This window comes from Anolis sagrei, chromosome 2 (assembly GCF_037176765.1).
Source record: "Anolis sagrei isolate rAnoSag1 chromosome 2, rAnoSag1.mat, whole genome shotgun sequence".
In the NCBI taxonomy this organism is placed as follows: domain Eukaryota; kingdom Metazoa; phylum Chordata; class Lepidosauria; order Squamata; family Dactyloidae; genus Anolis; species Anolis sagrei.
Window position 1 is genome coordinate 7,061,133 of NC_090022.1, and position 20,034 is coordinate 7,081,166.

Consider the following 20,034-nt stretch of genomic DNA (forward strand, 5'->3'; position numbering starts at 1 on the left):
GCTTGCCATAGATGCAGGCGAAATGTCAGGAGAAATGCCTCTAGAACATGGCCATATAGCCCGAAAAAACCCACAAGAGCTTAGTGATTCCAGCCATGAAAGTCTTCAACAATACAAAAATGCCTGACCGCTCCAACAACCACCATGCCAGACTACACAGAGAAGCCATTGAAATCCACAAGCCTGAGGACAATTTCAACAGAAAGGAGAAGACCATGAAAATGAACAAAATCTGGCTACCAGTATTAAAAACTCTAAAATTATAACAGCAAAACAACACTCAAACACAGGGAAGCTCCAGAGAGGAAACAATCAGGGACAGCTAATCCCCTCTCAACAAAAGATTCCCCCAGGCACCAACAAGCCACACCAAATAACTGCCAGGCCATCAAATACTACTCAAGGTGGCCAATGGAAACATTCACACCTACCTCCAACAGACAAGAGTTCTTTCTCCCACCCTGGACATCATTCCACAGATATATAAACCCAATTTTCCTAGTTCCAACAGACCTCACAACCTCTGAGAATGCTTGCCATAGATGTAGGCGAAACGTCAGGAGAGAATGCCTCTAGACCATGGCCATACAGCCCAAAAAACCTACAACAACCCAGTGATTCCAGCCATGGAAGCCTTCAACAATGCCTTAAGGGCAATTTGTCAAACCTTCCTTGGTTACAGTTAAAACAAGCAGAGAAGGGGAAAAAATCAACAATAAACTATGAAGGAAATAAAGCTTGGAGTCTGTCTATCTTTCTATCTATCTATCATCTATCTATCTATCTATCTATCTATCTATCTATCTATCTATCTATCTGTCTGTGTTGTTGTTTATTCTTTCTGTCACTTCCGATTCTTGGTGACCTCCTGGACCAGCCCATGCCAGAGCTCCCTGTTGACCGTGGCCACCCCTAGCTCCTTCAGAATCAATCCAGTCACTTCAAGGATACCATCCATCCACCTTGCCCTTGGTCGGCCCCTCTTCCTTTTTCCTTCCATTTTCCCCAGCATCATTGTCTTCTCTAAGCTTTCCTGTCTTCTCATGATGTGCCCAAAGGACTTCATCTTGGCCTCTCATCTCCTTCCCTCCAATGAGCAGGCTTTATTTCCTGTAGGATGGACTGGTTGGATCTTCTCGTGGTCCAAGGCACTCTCAGCATTTTCCTCCAGCACCACAGTCCCTTCACTCAGTCTTCCTTACGGTCAAGTTCTCACATCCATAGGTGACTATGGGGAGTACCATGGCTTTAACTATGCGGACCTTCGTTGCCAGTCTGATGTCTCTACTCTTCACTCTTTTATCGAGATTGGTCATTGCCCTCCTCCCATTTCCCCCCCCCCTTTTTTTTTGGTCGTGTCAGGAGCAACTTGAGAAACTGCAAGTCATTTCTGGTGTGAGAGAATTGGCCGTCTGCAAGGACGTTGCCCAGGGGACACCCGGATGATTTGATGTTTTTATCATCCTTGTGGGAGGCTTCTCTCATGTCCCCGCTTGGGGAGCTGGAGCTGACAGAGGGAGCTCATCCACCTCTCCCTGGATTCGAACCTGCGACCTGTCGGTCTTCAGTCCTGCCGGCACAGGGATTTAACCCACTGTGCCACCGGGGGCTCCCCTTTTTGGTATGGGGATATAAGTTGATTTTTTCCAGTCTGATGGTGTTTTCCATATTTGCCGGCATATGGCATGCATCACCTTGACAGCATCATCTTTTAAGATTTTAAACAGTTCAGCTGGGATCCCATCGTCCTACTGCCTTGTTGTTAGCAATGCTTCTCAAGGCCCATTCAACCTCACTCCTCAGGATGTCTGGTTCTAATTCACTCACCACACCGTCAAAACTATCCCCAATATTATTATCCTTCCTATACAGGTCTTCTGTTTAGTCTCGCCACCTTCTCTTGATCTCTTCAGCTTCTGTTAGGTTCTTGCTAATTTGTTTTTTATCATGCCCATTTTTGCCATAGAATAGAATCAAAGAGTTGGAAGAGACCTCATGGGCCATTCAGTCCAACCCCCTGCCAAGAAGCAGGAATATTGCATTCAAATCATCCCTGACAGATGGCCATCCAGCCATGTCCAAGAGCTCTGCCAGTGTTCTCCACCAATACCATACTGCAAACTACTCAAGTGAAGGCTTTCCTATGGGGACCATTTCATTCTAGATTTTATGTTTTTTCCTCCACCACAGACATCTCAGTGTTTCTGACTCTCTCCATTGGTGTGGAATTTGCATGACTCCGCCCACTGCCTCTCCTTTAACCCTTTTCTGTTATTTTGTATGGCACACAGCAAACAGAGGAATTCATCAGCAAATGAACATACTAAGGTTTGGGAGAATTCATGATTAGTAGGCACTGAGATGTATAGTTCATCTGCAATCTAAGAGCACTATGAACTTCACCAACTTGGCACACAGATCTGGACCAAACTTGGCATGCATACCGATATGCTCAAATTTGAGTACTGGTGCGTTTTGAGGTTAATTGGCCTGGGCATTTTGGAGTTGTAGGTACTGGGATTTGTAGTTCACCTGCAATCACCTAGCACTCTGTATTCCACCAAAGATGGAATTGGACCAAACTTGGCACACAGAGCCCCCATGACCAGCGAAAAATACTGGAAGGTGAATTTGGGGAAAATTCATTTTCATTGGGGGATTTGTAGTTCACCTACCTCCAGAGAGCAATGTGAACCCAAACACCGATGGATCTGGACCAAACATGGCACACATAACTGATATGCCGAAATTTGAATACTGGAAGGGATTGGGGGGAACTGACCTTCCTTTCTGGGAGTTGTAGTTCACCCACAACTAGAGAAATTGTGATCTCCAGATGATGGACTTGGTCCAAACTTGGCACACAGAATCCTCATGACTTACTCAACCTACTGGAGGGCTTCGAGGGGATTGACTCATCCTAGTGGGAGTTGTAGTTTACCCTGCAGTCGGAGAGCACACTGAACCCCACCAATGATGCATCTAGAGCAAACATGCCCAACATAACAAACTTTAACTATGGATGGAGTTTTTGGAGGTTAATCTGGCATGAGGGGAGTTGTAGTTCACCCACAGCCTTATGCATTTTGTACAATTTGCACAGCTCTTTCAAATAACCCAGGCAACGCTGGGTACTCAAGCTAGTAATAAATAAAACAAAGAGTATTGTCAAGAAGTGTTGACTCAAATATAAGGGCTTGGAGTACTCTGGGGCATCACATGGGTTTCTTTCACACCATTAAGCTGTAGCATTATTATTATTATTGTTATTATTATTATTATTATTATTATTAAGTACTAGTCATCCCCTGCCAGGCGTTGCTGCAGCCCAGTCTGGTGATCTGGAAAATAAAGTAATGAGAAAGTGTTGGTTTCTAATATTTGTAATTTCTTTCTGCTTGTGGGTAAACAGTATTTCTTGTTGTTTCTTTGTCAGTGTTGATGTGGAGAGTGTCTGGTTTGCCTACTCTGGAACATACAACATATCATTGTCCTTCTTTCGGGGTCCCTTTCAAATCTATGATACTATATCTCTCTGTGTGTGGATCAATATATCTATCTAAATCTATGGCTGGATGGCCCTTTGTCAGGAGGGCTTTGATTACATTTTCTTGCCCTGGTGAAGGGAGTTGGACTGGATGGCCTTGAGTATTTTTTGTTGATCGTGGGGGTCCTGTGTGGGAAGTTTGCCAAATTCTGTCGTTGGTAGGGTGCAGAATGCTCTTTGATTGTAGGTGAACTATAAATCCTAGCAACTACAACTCCCAAATGTCAAGGTCTATTTCCCCCAAACTCCCATCAGTGTTCACATTTGGGCATATTGAGTATTTGTGCCAAGTTTGGTCCAGATCCATCATTGTTTGAGTCTACAGTTCTCTCTGGATGTAGGTGAACTACAATTTCCAAAGTCAAGGTCAATGCCCACCAAACCCTTCTAGTGTTTTCTGTTGGTCAAGGGAATCCTGTGTGCCATGTTTGGTTCAATTCCATCGTTGGTGGAGTTCAGAATGCTCTTTGATTGTAGGTGAACTAAATGACAAAATCATAATTTTTTGAGTGATTGTCACTCCTTGTGTTGTGAGATATTTTGAGATATTTTGTTGCCAAATTTGGTGTGATTTTGTTCATTAGTTCTTTTGTTTTTAAGGTACTCATTATGCACAGAGCATTTATATAGATAGATAGATAGATAGATAGATAGATAGATAGATAGATAGATAGATGATAGATAAACATGGCACCCATAAGTGATATGCTAAAATTCGATTACTAGACAGGTTTGGGGAGAATTGACTTTCCTTTTTGGGAGATGTAGTTCACCCACTGCCAGAGAAACTGTGACCTCCACAGATGATCAACCTGGACCAAACTTGGAACACAGAACTCCTATGACTAACTCAACCTACAACTCAACCATAGTGGGAGTTGTAGTTTACCCTGCAGTCGGAGAGCACACTGAACCCCACCAATGATGCATCTAGAGCAAACATGCCCAATATAATAAACTTTAACTATTGATGGACTTTTTGGGGGTTAATCTGGCATGAGGGGAGTTGTAGTTCACCCACAGCCTCATGCATTTTGTACAAGAACATTGTCATGGTTCTATGTTTACTTTGCCACCCCAAATAAATTGGGTAGGATAATTTGGGGAGGGGGTGGGGAAGGGAAGCATCAACACGTTTACAATTCAAGTCCTTTATTCAGTGGAGATCCCAAAGACACAATAAGAAGGCGTTTAGAAATACAAGGAAAGTACCCTAATCCCAAATCTTCATTATAACCATAAAACGAAAGATTCAGTACAGCATTCTCCTCTTAAGTGCTCAGTGAGCTTTGCGTACAGTAGTCCAAAGGTCCTTTTGCAACAATCCTGTGAGGCAGGACAGTGCTATTGACCCCTTGATAAACATGGGGTTTGTGCGCATGATGCGGCTGGTGGCAAATACCCGTTGGCTGAGGCGAGATTTGATTGGGGTCTTTGTTAAGATCCTAGTCCACAATCTCAACTATTAATACAGGACCAAAAAATCTCTGGATAAAGTAGTTATTTTTTCCCTTGGCTTAAGACCAAACAAAGTTTTCGCCCATGTCACAAAAACACGATCCAACTCCAAAAGTCAAATTTTCTGGTGCATTTTCTCTATTATAGTTTTCGTTTGTGTGTTCCATTGAACCATGTTAATAGTCGTACGTTTCTTTCCAGTTTGCGATGAGTTTCTGCAAATTTCCACACAGGATGCTGGCAAGTTGGTGGTGTCTTCGATGGCACAACTGGGAGACCCACCATTGTAGTGTGAAAACTTGTCTCTAATGCTACCCCGTAAGACTTTGAACCAATTACAAGGCTGGAAGACACAAAAAATAATTTCCCATTGGCAAAAATTCAGGGAAGGGGTGAAACTATTTTTGAGTGACTCATGAAGAGTACGGTAGTTCCATAACACAAAATAATTTAAATAGTATGGTTCGTTCTATATTTTTATATAGATTTAATTAAATCAATTTTCTATTTTAGATACAACGTTTCAACTGAAAATGACTGTTAATTGGTAATTGATAGTTACAAAAGATAGTCGTCTGTGCGCATTCAGAAGAAGACCTACAAGCCACTCTAAACACCTTCGCAGAAGCATACGAGCAGCTCGGCTTGTCGTTGAACATTGAGAAAAACAAAGTGCTCTTCCAGCAGTCATCAGCCAACCCCTCTCCAATGCCACGAATACAGCTAATTGGTGTAACATTAGAAAATGTTGACCATTTCCGCTCCCTTGGCAGCCACCTCTCCACCAAAGTCAACATTGACACTGAAATTCAACACCGCCTGAGCTCTGCGAGTGCAGCATTTTTCCGAATGAAGCAGAGAGTGTTTGAGGACCCGGACATCCATAGGGATACCAAGGTGCTTGTTTATTGTCCTCCCAGTCCTGCTATACATCTGCGAGACGTGGACTGTCTACAGATGTCCCATGCAACTCCTGGAATGAATCCATCAGCGCTGCCTCCCAAAAATCCTGCAAATCTCTTGGGAAGACAAGCGGACGAATTTCAGCGTGCTGGAGGAAGCAAAGACCACCAGCATTGAAGCGATGGTCCTCCAACATCAACTCCGCTGGACCAGCGATGTTGTCCAGATGCCCGACCACCGTCTCCCAAAGCAGTTGCTCTACTCTGAACTCAAGAACGGAAAACGGAATGTTGGAGGACAGGAAAAGAGATTTAAAGATGGGCTCAAAGCCAGCCTTAAAAACTCTGGCATAGACACTGAGAACTAGGAAGCCCTGGCCCTTGAGCGCTCCAGCTGGAGGTCAGCTGTGACCAGCAGTGCTGCAGAATTTGAAGAGGCATGAATGGAGGGTGAAAGAGAGAAACATGGCAAGAGGAAGGCTGGTCAAGCCAACCCCGACCGGGACCGCTTTCCGCCTGGATACCGATGTCCTCACTGCGGGAGAAGATGCAGATCAAGAATAGGACTCCACAGCCACCTACGGACCCACCGCCAGAACACTGACCTTGGAGGACCATCATCCTCGGACTACAAGGGATCGCCTAAGTAAGTAAGTAAGTAAGTAAGTTACAAAAGAATACCAAGTCTTTCTTGCCCTATTGTGTGTCTTATGTATGTTTTCAAATGTTAGTAATTGATAGTTGGAAACACTTGAAAACTGTGTCAATACAAGGCTCTATTGATAAACTTTGGTGGACACTCAGGAGTGCCAATCCAGTCAGACTTTCTTGCCCCATTGTGATTCTTTTGAAATGTTTAAGAGTTGAAAATGACCTATATATAGGCCTAGCAATGGGAACCCTACTATCTGGAAAAGGGGAGAAGGGAACAAGGAGAGAAAGGCCAAACCCCCCATTAGGAATCTGCCTCCTACCTCACGCTGAAGCAAAGAGCACAACGGGGGGGGGGGGGGGGGGGGCAGCCTTAAATAGCCTCCAGCCAACTTCCACTATATCATCTATTGCTGCAAGTAAGGACAGTGTGAATAAATTGTCAAAATTAGCATTTTACTGATTACTTTTTAAACCTGCATTTCCACTGCATTTCAACTTCGCTCCTCCCTCCCCATCTCTCTAATCTACAGCTGTTGCAGTCTATCCAATGCAATTTGCTTAATCTGTGCCCAAAAGAACCCGAGGAACATTCCAGAAAACTGAGATAACAAGGTTTTGTTGTTGTTGTTGTTGGGCTGTGTAATCAAACCGGCAAATGTGGAGTGCCAACCGTACTGAGTTATCATGGGAGTTGCAGCCCACACTGAAGGTACGGAAATGCTGTGGTTTCATGAGGCTTCATCTGGGTCCTCCTCCATGATCAGCATATTGAGAGAGTCCCTGGTGTGGATTTTCTGGTGCCTCACAAGGACCGCGCGGTGAGAGAAGCTCTTCCCACAGGTTGTGCACTGATGCGGCCTCTCGCCCGTGTGGACCTTCTGGTGCCTAATGAGGACGGCCCGATCGCAGAAGCATTTCCCGCACGTGGCGCACTTGAAGGGCTTCTCCCCTGTGTGTATCCTCTGGTGGACCATCAGGATCTGCCTTTGGCTGAAGCTCTTCCCGCACTCGGAGCAGGTGTAGGGCCTCTCCCCGGTGTGGACTCGGTGGTGCTTGACCAGCTGGGAGGAGGTGTTGAAGGATTTGTCACAGTCCGGGCACTTGAAGGGCTTCTCCCCCGTGTGGGATCCCTCGTGGATCATGAGGCTGGAGCTCCGGTTGAAGGTCTCCCCGCACTGGGAGCACTTGTACGGCTTCTCTCGCGTGTGGACCTTGTGGTGGTTGAGCAGCTGCGTCTTCCGGCTGAAGCTCTTGTTGCACTGCAAGCAGCTGAAGGGCTTCTCTCCGACGTGGATCCGGTAGTGCCGGGTGAGGTCCGAGCTGACGGTGAAGCTCTTCCCGCACTGGGAGCAAGTGTACGGCCGCTCCCCCGTGTGGGTCCGTTCGTGTGCCACCAAAGTGGACTTGAGGCTGAAGCACTTCCCACAGTCTTTGCACATGAATGGTTTCTCCCCAGTGTGGGTCCTCTGGTGCGCGACGAGAACCGTGGTCCGGCTGAAGCTCCTCCCACACACGTTGCACACCCGCTCCCCTCTGCTCCTGCGCCTTCTCTTGAGGACAACCTTTTGCGTCACTTCAGCACTTTCTCCTATATAGGGAAAGAATACATTCACGCTGGAGTCAAGGTGGTTTTTCCTCCCTTTCTCTGCCTCTTTGTGGCTCTCAGAAGTTTCTCCACTCCTTTGGGGCCACGGGGGGATTTCACGGGAGGGTCCGTGAGGCTTCATCGGCTCAGTATGGTCTTGCTGAAGCTTCTCCTCTTTGCTGTCTCTCCTCCATTCATCGCCTGTTGCAAAAGACAAGGAAACCCAACACATGAATCCTCAAGAAAGAAAATCCTTATATATAAAATCTCAGCCTGCATATGTTTGTGCTCACAAAACTCGAAAAATAGTTGGTCGATTGACTTGACATTTCCACCCAACATTGCATTCCAATATGCATGTGTTCTTATAGTAAAATGAAATTTTGACACAACATTGCATTCCAATACATACATGTATTTAGTGTAGGACCGGGCTGTGGCGCAGCTAGTTAGTAGACAGCTGCATTAAATTACTACTGACCAAGCGGTCATGAGTTCGAGGCTAGCCCAGGTTGGAGTGAGCTCCTGACTGTTAATAGTCTAGCTTGCAGTGTTGTGATTCACCTGGAACAACAGACTGATAGTGTTGTGACTCAGATGGGGTCTCAGAGTGACTCTGACAAGGATGATGGGATCCAGGTTCATATTCAGGTTCAAAATGTTCCTGTTGTAAACAATGAGGAACAGGGTGTGCAAGTTCAGTTTCCCACAGCAGGGAAATTATGTTGTTGATACTGAAACTAGCCAGGTGCAAATTGACTCAGAAAAGGAGGACAGTTCTCAGCCTGATAGTAGGCAGGAAGGCAACCAGGCTGACACTAAAGAGCAGCCTGACCTTGAGGAAACGGGAATCTTAGATTGGGCTGACCGTTTGAAATTCAGAGTTTGAAGGAGTGTGAGAGTAGCCAACAAGAAGGAGGTCAGAGGCCAAAGAAATGCTTTCATGTATTGCAAAGGGTATTAAGCAGTGTGTTTGAAAACAGAGCAACTTTTCGCTCAACCAAGTAGCTTGTGCTCGTTTGCCTGGATTATCTTGTAGTTCTTGTGTCCATGGTCTCAGGACTTTGTCATGTTCTCATGTTTTGTTGGTGTCTCTTGGAATCCTGCTTTACAGTGATATGTTTTATTGATCTATTGGAACATTACTTGCTTTTGAGAACTTCTTATCTTTCACTTTTCAATAAACTACAAAGACTTCAGCCTGTGTGCAGTTTTGGTGATTTCAGCAAGGTGAATCTACTCTGAGGTGCGACATGCAGCCCCAAAGACAGTTGCATTTGTCAAGTAGGAAATTTAGGTACCGCTTTTTGCGGGGAGGCTAATTTAACTAATTCACGACGCCATAAAATCTTTCAGCAGCCTGCAGAAGAATGAGGAAGTACTCCATCAAGGACTCGGTCTCACAAGTGGACGGTGAAGTGGCAGCTCCCCCTGTGGCTGGATTAGAGCATACTCCCATGAAGCTGGAATGTTAAATTGCCTCTGTGCCTGTCTATATATGTTGGATGTCTAATTGGCATTGAATGTTTGCCATGTCTATGTGCATTGTAATCCACCCTGCGGGGTGAGAAGGGCGGAATATAAATACTGCAAATAAACAAACAAATAAATAGTAAAACTTGCAGTCTGGGAATAGACAAAGTAGAATGTGTGATGCCCAAAACAGCCACTCACAGCCTAGCTTTCATTATACCTCAGCAGTACAAGAAATAAAAACTGAGCTCTATTAACCAATCGCTGCACAGCTTTCCTTTTACCTCAGCAGTAAAAGAAATAACCTATCACAGAGCAGCTTACATTTTACCTCAGCAGTAGAAGAAATACCCACCAACCACAGAGCAGCTGTTATTTCATCTCAACAGTATGAGAAATGAAAGCAGAGCTCTTAATGTTTAGCTATGACTTTAAAGCCCATGCACATAGTGGCAGTGGCCATGCTCAGTATACCCAAGTGGGCCAAATGTGTTCCCAAGGGTGAGCTCCCTTATCTTCTGCATCCGATCGACAAAGAAGCAGCATAAAGCCACACTGTCTCCAGAATGCAAGACAGTCAAAATGAACACACGGACATCCTTACTGTGTCTGCTGGTCTTGCCACCATTCCCCTGCTTGCCCTTGGCGACAGGCTGCTTCTCTTTGGGGCTCGGAGGTAGTTGCTCAGTCACACAAAGGGTTGACACTGCCTCTTGGATCAGGGCTGAGCCCTGGAACAAAACAGGAAGGAAACTTGAGTAGATAAACAGGACAATATGCAAGAAGAAGAAGAATGTCAAGGGCTGAAAAACACTTCCTTCCTCCCTCTCACCAAGTGCCTCCAGCCAAAGAGATGTGGGGCGGAAAATTCCAATGTTATACGAGGGATATTTTTTAAGTAAGGTCCGTTTTGTTGTAGACACTAGTAGTTCACGCGCATACTGCAACGAGCGCGTGAGTCGTGTACCGGCATGCCTCGGGAACAACTGTGATCAGTTTCCGCTCTGTTGCTAACCTGTACGGTTCTGTTCTGTGCTTTAAAAATGTTTAAGACTATCAATTCACCCGCCGCATGTGAGGTTCACTCAGTGATACGGTTTTTGTCAGCAAGGAACCTGCCTGCTGCAGAAATTCATCGACAGATTTGTGAAGTGTACGGTGATACTGTTATGAGTGAAAGCAAAGTACGTAAGTGGGTACGACAATTCGAAGATGGCTGTGACAACGTCCATGATGAGGACCGCTCCGGTCGCCCTTCTTTGATTACAGACGATTGGGTGGCTTCAGTTGAAGCGAAGATTTATGAAGAGGGTATTTTAAAATTGGTTCAGAGGTATGATAAGTGTTTGAACAAACTTGGCAACTATGTCAAAAAACAGAATGAAGTATGTACTTTCTGAAAATAAATTTACTTTTTTGAAATAAACTTTCGTTGTGTACTTATGTTCAAACGAACCTTACTTTAAAAATACCCCTCGTATTTTTCCCATTATGCTCAGCCCACATGGCAGAAAATCTATTAATTTGGGCAAGATAACATTTATGGGCTGGTAGGACAGCTGGTTAATCAGCTGCAATAAATCACTTCCGACCAAAAAGTGGCAAGCTCAAAGCCCAAGTCAGGGTTGAGCTCCTGACTGTTTAAAAAATAGCCCAGCTTACTGTTCACCTAAGCAGTTTGAAAACAGCTGTGCTGTGAGTAGAGAAATTAGAGACCACTTAAAGTGGGGAGGTTAATTTATAACACCATAAAAATACTGATGCGCAAGGAGGAAATACTACGATTAAAAGGCTTGGTGTCATAGTGGATTAAATGACAGTTCTCGCTGTGGTCAAGTGGAGCAACCTTCAGGATCCAAAGTGGAAGAAACTGCTGAATGACCTCTGTCTGTCTGTATGTCCTGTATGTCAAAAATGGCACTGAATATTTGCCGTGTATGTGTGCATTGTGATCCGCCCTGAGTTCCCTTCGGGGTGAGAAGAGCAGAATATAAATACTGTAAATAAATAAATAAAAATAATCAAAAGTTACGGAAATTGTCGTTTAACCTCTAATTTGCTAGCGATACTGAATTACCGTGTTGTGGAATGATGCAACTATAACAGGCCAACTTTGGCCCTCCTGGTGTTTTGGGCTTCAAGTCCCAGAAATCTCAGCCAGCTTACTGGCTGTTAGGAATTGTGGGAGTTGAAGTCCAAAACACCTGGAGGGTTGGGGTTTTCCCATGCCTGATCTATAAAAATGGTGTGTCACAGACATGAAATGTCTGGAAAATGTATTGTCAAAGGCTTTCTTGGCTGGAATCATTGGGTTGTTGTAGGTTTTTTTGGGCTATATGGCCATGGTCTAGAGGCACTCTCTCCTGATGTTTCGCCTACATCTATGGCAAGCATCCTCAGAGGTAGTGAGGTCTGTTGGAACTAGGAAAATGGGTTTATATATCTGTGGAATGACCAGGGTGGGGCAAAGAACCCTTGTCTGTTGGAACTAGGTGTAAATGTTTCAACTGACCACCTTGATTAGCATTTGATGGCCTGGCAGTTGTTTAGTGTGGCTTGTTGGTGCCTGGGGGAATCTTTTGTTGAGAGGTGATTAGCTGTCCCTGATTGTTTTCTCTCTGTTGTTTTGCTGTTGTAGTTTTGGAGTTTTTTTAATACTGGTAGCCAGATTTTGTTCATTTTCATGGTCTCCTCCTTTCTGTTGAAATTGTCCACATGCTTGTGGATTTCAATGGCTTCTCTGTGTAGTCTGACATGGTGGTTGTGAGAGTGGTCCAGCATTTCTGTGTTCTCAAATAATATGCTGTGTCCAGGCTGGTTCATCAGGTGCTCTACTATGGCTGACTTTTGTGGTTGGAGTACTCTGCAGTGCCTTTCATGTACCTTGATGCGTGTTTGGGCAATGCTGCATTTGGTGGTCCCTCTGTAGACTTGTCCACAGCTGCATGGTACACGGTAGACTCCTGCAGAAGCGAGAAGATCCCTCTTGTCCTTTGCTGAACGTAGCATTCGTTGGATTTTCTTGGTGGGTCTGTAGATAGTTTGTATCTTGTGAGGAAACCTGGACACAGCATATTATTTGAGAACACAGAAGTGCTGGACCACTCTTACAACCACCATATCAGACTACACAGAGAAGCCACTGAAATCCACAAGCATGTGGACAATTTCAACAGAAAGGAGGAAACCATGAACATGAACAAAATCTGACTACTAGTATTTTAAAAAAACTAAAATTACAACAGCAAAACAACAGAGAGGAAACTATCAGGGACATCTAATCACCTCTCAACAAAAGATTGCCCCAGGCACTGCCAGGCCATCAAATGCTAATCAAGGTGGTCAGTTGAAATATTCACACCTAGCTCCAGGAGACAAGGGTTCTTTGACCCACCCTGGTCATTCCACAGACATATAAACCCATTTTCCTAGTTCCAACAGACCTCACTACCTCTGAGGATGCTTGCCACAGATGCAGGCGAAATGTCAGGAGAGAATGCCTCTAGAACATGGCCATATAGCCCAAAAAAACCTACAACAACCCAAAGTCTGGAAAGCTCTGATCTAGAAAGCCAGACTCAAAGGCTGTTATATGGTCAGTGTAGAGGAGTCCTTTATTGATCTATCAAATGGCCAGGAGTCTTGCCTGGATCAATTCCAGTATCAAAGAGTCAACCCTATACTAAGTGAAACCATCTCAAAAGAACACTGGGAATCACCATTATATGTGTAGCCCTAGCATGTCCTCTGTGGGATCAAACTCTGCCCACCTCTGGTTGCAGTTGTCCGGACACCTGCTGTCTCAGGAGGAAGTCCTCGGCCAGGGACACGGCCCGGTCACACGTCCGAGGGCAGCCCCTCTTGACCCAGCTTTGGATCTCGGAGGGCAGGATGGCCAGGAACTGCTCCAGGATCACCATCTCCAGGATCTTCTCCTTGGTGTGCCTCTCTGGATTCAGCCACCGGTGGCACAGGTACCAGAGGCGGCTGCAGGCCTCGCGTGGACCCTCCGCCTCCTGGTAGCGGTATTCCCGGAAGAGGGCCTGCTGGACGTCCATGGTGACCAAATCCTCCTTCAGGAGGTCTTCCTTTCCTTTCCAACAGTCGCCCATCTTCATGTCCTCCATTTTTATGACATCTCCTAAGCTTCCTCCACCAAGACTTCTGGACTTTCGGTAAGCATTTGGTGACCCTTCAACAGACGTCAAGAGAACCGTTGCCTTCTCCCACGGTGAAGACCCTGATCTCTGGGAATTTCCCCATCCCAAGTGAGAAGATGGTGCTTCTTTGAGATCTTCATGAGATCCTGGTGGAGTCACCTTGCCTGGTCCACCCATAACGTCTTCCTGCTTGAGAAAGTCCTTCACTGCCTTGGATTCGTGACAAGCTGCTCTTTCTGAGGCCACCTCCGGTTTCAACTCTACTTGGTCTCCTTCCTCGGCACTGATCTTCAACCCTTGCTTTAGCATAGAGTTGAATTGGAGGCCATCACCTGACGTTCTCCTCTTCTTGGCTGCCATTTCGCATTCCAGGTCATGGGATTTCGTGTTTGAAATCCTATATTTTGTCTGTGATTTCCCCCAAAATGGTGCTACCTGCCCATGTGTAAGCTGGTTCTATAAGGTCCACCAATCATCTTCACTGTTCCTGGAGAACAAGGATCTCGGGATGAAGATGGATTTCACACACTGCTATGAAGAACTTGTCCTGTTTTTTAAAAAGAGGAAGATATTCAAGAAGATAAAATGATATAGAAATGTATTAATTTTACAGCATAATTATCCAGGGAGGTGGAGTTGGTAGACCAAGCCTCCAACTCTTCGGCCTTATGACCATCAACTCCTTCAGACATCATAAATATATATGAATCAATATATATTTACATATATATTTACATATATATATATATATCTGCTTTCACAGGTGCAGGAACACCCCCAAAAGTAGAAAAACCATAAATAAATATTGCTATTGTATTGTCGAAGGCTTTCATGGCTGGAATTACTGTGTTGTTGTAGGTTTTTCAGATTGTATGGCCATGTTCTAGAAGCATTCTCTCCTGACATTTCACCTGCATCGATTGGCCACCTTGATTAGCATTTGATGGCCTGACAGTTTTTAGGTGTGGCTTGTTGAAATACTTTGTTGAGGGGTGATTAGCTGTCCCTGATTGTTTCTTGTCTGGAGTTCCCCTGTGTTTGAATTATCTCATCATGGTATCTTCAAGGCTTCAAGGAAAGCCAATTGAAACATTCACACTTGCCTCCAACAATCAAGAGTTTTTTCTCCCACTCTGGACTTTCCACAGATATATAAACCCATTTATATGTTGTATGGCCATGTTCTAGAAGCATTCTCTTCTGACGTTTCGCCTGCATCAACTGGCCACCTTGATTAGCATTTGATGGCCTGACAGTTTTTAGGTGTGGCTTGTTAGTGCCTGGGGAAAACCTTTGTTGAAGAGTGATTAGCTGTCCCAGATTGTTTCTTTTCTGGAGTTCCCCTGTATTTGAATTATCTCATCATGGTATCTTCAAGGCTTCAAGGAAAGCCAATTGAAACATTCACACTTGCCTCCAACAGACAAGAGTTTTTTCTCCCACTCTGGACTTTCCACAGATATATAAACCCATTTTCCTAGTTCCAACAGACCTCACTACCTCTGAGGATGCTTGCCATAGATGCAGGCGAAACGCCAGGAGAGAATGCTTCTAGAACATGGCCATACAACCCAAAAGACCTATAACAACCCAAATATTGCTATTTTTTTCAACTCGAGAGAACGCCTTTCTAGTGAGTGTTTGGGGACTGGGACATCCTTAGAGAGACCAAGGTGTTTGTTTATACAGCTATTGTCCTCCCAACCCTGCTATATGCCTGTGAGACGTGGACTGTCTACAGACGTCACATGCAACTCCTGGAACGATTCCATCAACTGGAAAATCCTGCAAATCTCTTGGGAAAATAAGCAGACAAATGTCAGTGTGCTGGAAGAAGCAAAGACCACCAGCATTGAAGCGATAGTCCTCCGCCATTAATTTCTCTGGACCGGCCACTGTGTCCGAATGCTCGACCACTGCCTCCCAAAGCAGTTGCTCTACTCCGAACTCAAGAATGGGAAACAGAATGTTGGTGGGCAGGAAAAGAGATTGAAAGATGGGCTCAAGGCCAACCTTAAAAACTCTGGCATCCACACCGAGAACTGGGAAGCCCTGGCCCTTGAGTGCTCCAGCTGGAGGTCAGCTGTGACCAGCAGTGCTGTAGAATTTGAAGAGGCACGAATGGAGGGCGAAAGGTAGAAACATGCCAAGAGGAAGGCTCGTCAAGCCAACCCCGACTTGGACTGCCTTCCACCTGGAAACTGATGCCCTCGCTGCGGGAGAAGATGCAGGTCAAGAATAGGACTCCACAGTCACATACGGACCCACCGCCAGTACGCCTCAGACAACGAGGGATTGCCTAATTGAATTGATTGACTTGAGAAGTGCTATGCACTATTGTGGAAACAACATAAATAAAAAAATAATGGCAATAATAATACTGGCTACCAGTATTAAAAAACTCAAAAATTACAACACAAAACAACAGAGGGGAAACAATCAGGCACATCTAATCACCTCTCAACAAAAGATTGCCCCAGGCACTGCCAGGCCAACAAATGCTAATCAAGGTGGTCAGTTGAAACATTCACACCTAGCTCCAACAGACAAGAGTTCTTTGTCCCACCCTGGTCATTCCACAGATATATAAACCCACTTTCCTAGTTCCAACAGACCTCACTACCTCTGAGGATGCTTGCCATAGATGCAGGCGAAACGTCAGGGAGAATGCTGCTAGACCATGGCCATACAGCCTGAAAAAACCTACAACAACCCAGATGGCAATAATAAATAATAACAACACCTCCTTTTAATCCTGAAGGGGTTTTCCCTTATTCCTGGCTTACCTTCTCAGTCCCATTTTATGATTTGCCTGACCCAGGCTGCATCTACACTGCAGAATTGATGCAGTTTGACCCCACTTTGCCATGTCAAATGGCATTCACCAGGTAGGTTATATATAGTTCCTCTTCCACTTTCCCTTTTCCCTACTCCAAGGTGGTTCCAAAAATGGATTGCAAAGTGCACTGAAATCCAAAGCCAATGACAACAACAACAATCCAGTAGTGATGATGATACTACAACAACAACAATGCAATACTGATGATGATGACACAACAACAACAATGCAATAGTGATGATACAACAACAACAATGCAATACTGATGATGATGATACAACAACAATGCGATAGTGATGATGATACAACAACAACAACAATGCAATGCAGTAGTGATGATGATGATGATACAACAACAACAACAATGCGATAGTGATGATGATACAACAACAACAGTGCGATAGTGATGATGATGATACAACAACAATGCAATAGTGATTATGATGATGATACAACAGCAATGCAATACTGATGATGATACAACAACAACAATGCAATACTGATGATGATACAACAACAACAATGCAATAGTGATGATGATACAACAACAACAATGCAATACTGATGATGATACAACAACAACAATGCAATAGTGATGATGATACGACAACAACAACAACAATGCAATACTGATGATGATACAACAACAACAATGCAATAGTGATGATGATGACACAACAACAATGCAATACTGATGATGATACAACAACAACAATGCAATAGTGATGATGATGATACAACAACAATGCAATAGTGATGATGATGATACAACAGCAATGCAATACTGATGATGATACAACAACAATGCAATAGTGATGATGATGATACAACAACAATGCAATACTGATGATGATACAACAACAACAATGCAATACTGATGATGATACAACAACAACAATCCAATAGTGATGATGATACTACAACAACAACAATGCAATACTGATGATGATACAACAACAACAATGCAATAGTGATGATGATGATACAACAACAACAATGAAATAGTGATGATGATGATATAACCACAACAACAACAATGCAATACTGATGATGATACAACAACAACAATGCAATAGTGATGATGATGATACAACAACAATGCAATAGTGATGATGATACTACTACAACAATAATGCAATACTGATGATGATACTACAACAATGCAATAGTGATGATGATACTACTACAACAACAATGCAATAGTGATGATGATACAACAACAACAACAACAACAACAATGCAATACTGGTGATGATGGTGATTATGAGATGCCTGTAACCAGGTAGATTGAAATCCCTCTTCCCCCTTTCCCCCTCCCCTCCCTCCAGGTGGTCCTACCTGCAAGGTTTCTTACCTTCTGCTTTGCAAATTGATCTATGCTAATCGATCAATCAATGGATCAATCAGTGGACTGATCCTCTTCCCTTTGGGAGGCTGCACATGGAGCCTTGCAGAGCCACAGACAATGCAAGACATAAACACAGCTCCTCCTGCCTCTCCTTGCAAAGGCCAACAAACAAGCAGCAATGGGGAGAGGGGGGAAACTAGATATCCCAGGGCCAAAGCTTCCCCAAAGAAAGGGACAGGAAGGGAAGGGACCCAGACAGACAGGCGGACAGCTCTGCCCCCTTCTTCTCTTTCCAAGCCACTCTGGGAAGCCAGGCTCGGTTGGGTTAACCCTTCAGAGCCTGACTTGCAAAGAGAGTGAAATGTGTGCCAGGTGGGACCTTGGAGAAGGCTCCTGGGTTTTGAATAGGAACTAAAAGAGGGGTTTTCTGCAAAAGGTGCAAATTTGAGGCAAGCACCTCTAGGTTACAATGCCCCTCTTGGAATCAAAGAGGTTGGGAGGGACCCCCAGAGGTCATCCAGCCCAACCCCATTTTGCAATGCAGGAAGGCTTCATCCAAAACCCTCCCCAAAGATGCAGCCACTGGATTCCAGTGTTAAAACCAGGCGTGGGCATACTTGGGCCCTCCAGGTGTTTTGGACTCCAACTCCCACAATTCCTAACAGCCTATCGGCTGTTAGGAATTGTGGGAGTTGGAGTCCAAAACACCTGGAGGGCCCAAGTATGCCCACGCCTGGTTTTTAATAGTACTTAATAGTACAGCTTAATGGTGTAACATTAGAAAATGTTGGCTATTTCCGCTCCCTTGGCAGCCACCTCTCCACAAAAGTCAACACTGACACTGAAATTCAACACCACCTGAGCTCTGCGAGTGCAGCATTTTTCCAAATGAAGCAGAGAGTGTTTGAGGACCGGGACATCCGTAGGCATACCAAGGTGCTTGTCTATAAAGCTATTGTCCTCCCAACCCTGCTATACGCCTGCGAAACGTGGACTGTCTACAGACATCACCTGCAACTCCTGGAACGATTCCATCAGCACTGCCTCCGGAAAATCCTGCAAATCTCTTGGGAAGACAAGCGGACAAATGTCAGCGTGCTGGAAGAAGCAAAGACCACCAGCATTGAAGCGATGGTCCTCTGCCATCAACTCTGCTGGACCGGCCACGTTGTCCAAAGCAGTTGCTCTACTCTGAACTAAAGAATGGAAAGCAGAATGTTGGTGGGCAGGAAAAGAGATTGAAAGATGATAGCCATGTATAAATATGTGAGAGGAAGCCACAGGGAGGAGGGAGCAAGCTTGTTTTCTGCTTCCTTGGAGACTAGGACGCGGAACAATGGCTTCAAACTACAAGAGAGGAGATTCCATCTGAACATTAGGAAGAACTTCCTGACTGTGAGAGCCGTTCAGCAGTGGAACTCTCTGCCCCGGAGTGTGGTGGAGGCTCCTTCTTTGGAAGCTTTTAAGCAGAGGCTGGATGGCCATCTGTCAGGGGTGATTTGAATGCAATATTCCTGCTTCTTGGCAGGGGGTTGGACTGGATGGCCCATGAGGTCTCTTCCAACTCTTTGATTCTATGATTCTATGATTCTAAGATGGGCTCAAGGCCAACCTTAAACACTCTGGCATAGACACTGAGAACTGGGAAGCCCTGGCCCTTGAGTGCTCCAGTTGGAGGTCAGCTGTGACCAGCAGTGCTGCAGGATTTGAAGAGGCAGAAATGGAGGGCGAAAGAGAGAAACGTGCCAAGAGGAAGGCATGTCAAGCCAACCCCGAATGGAAACTGATGCCCTCATTGTGGGAGAAGATGCAGATCAAGAATAGGGCTCCACAGTCACCTATGCACCCACCGTGGAAGATTATCTTACTCGGACAATGAGAGATCGCCTAAGTAAGTAAGTAAGTAATAGTACTAATTGTCAGGAAGTTCTTCCTTTAGTGTTTCAATCTTTCTGTGCTTGTGAGACTTTAGTGTATGTTTTGTAATATTTTGGTGATACGCCTTTGTTAGTTAGCTTTATATTATACTAGCTTGGGTATCCGACAACACTTGGGTCATTTGAAAAAT

General features: G+C 44.8%; 1 protein-coding gene across 1 annotated transcript in view; it reads right to left on the reverse strand.

Annotated features, from left to right (window-relative positions):
- Positions 1-20,034, reverse strand: part of LOC132765312 (zinc finger protein 208-like) — a 62,398-nt gene that overhangs the window by 20,205 nt on the left and 22,159 nt on the right. The window contains exons 6-8 of the mRNA XM_067463264.1: positions 13,390-14,235; positions 10,224-10,350; positions 7,292-8,347 (exon numbers count right to left, since the gene is read on the reverse strand). Coding sequence (XP_067319365.1) covers positions 7,292-8,347; positions 10,224-10,350; positions 13,390-14,235 — 2,029 coding nt within the window. The remainder of the gene's footprint in view (positions 1-7,291; positions 8,348-10,223; positions 10,351-13,389; positions 14,236-20,034) is intronic.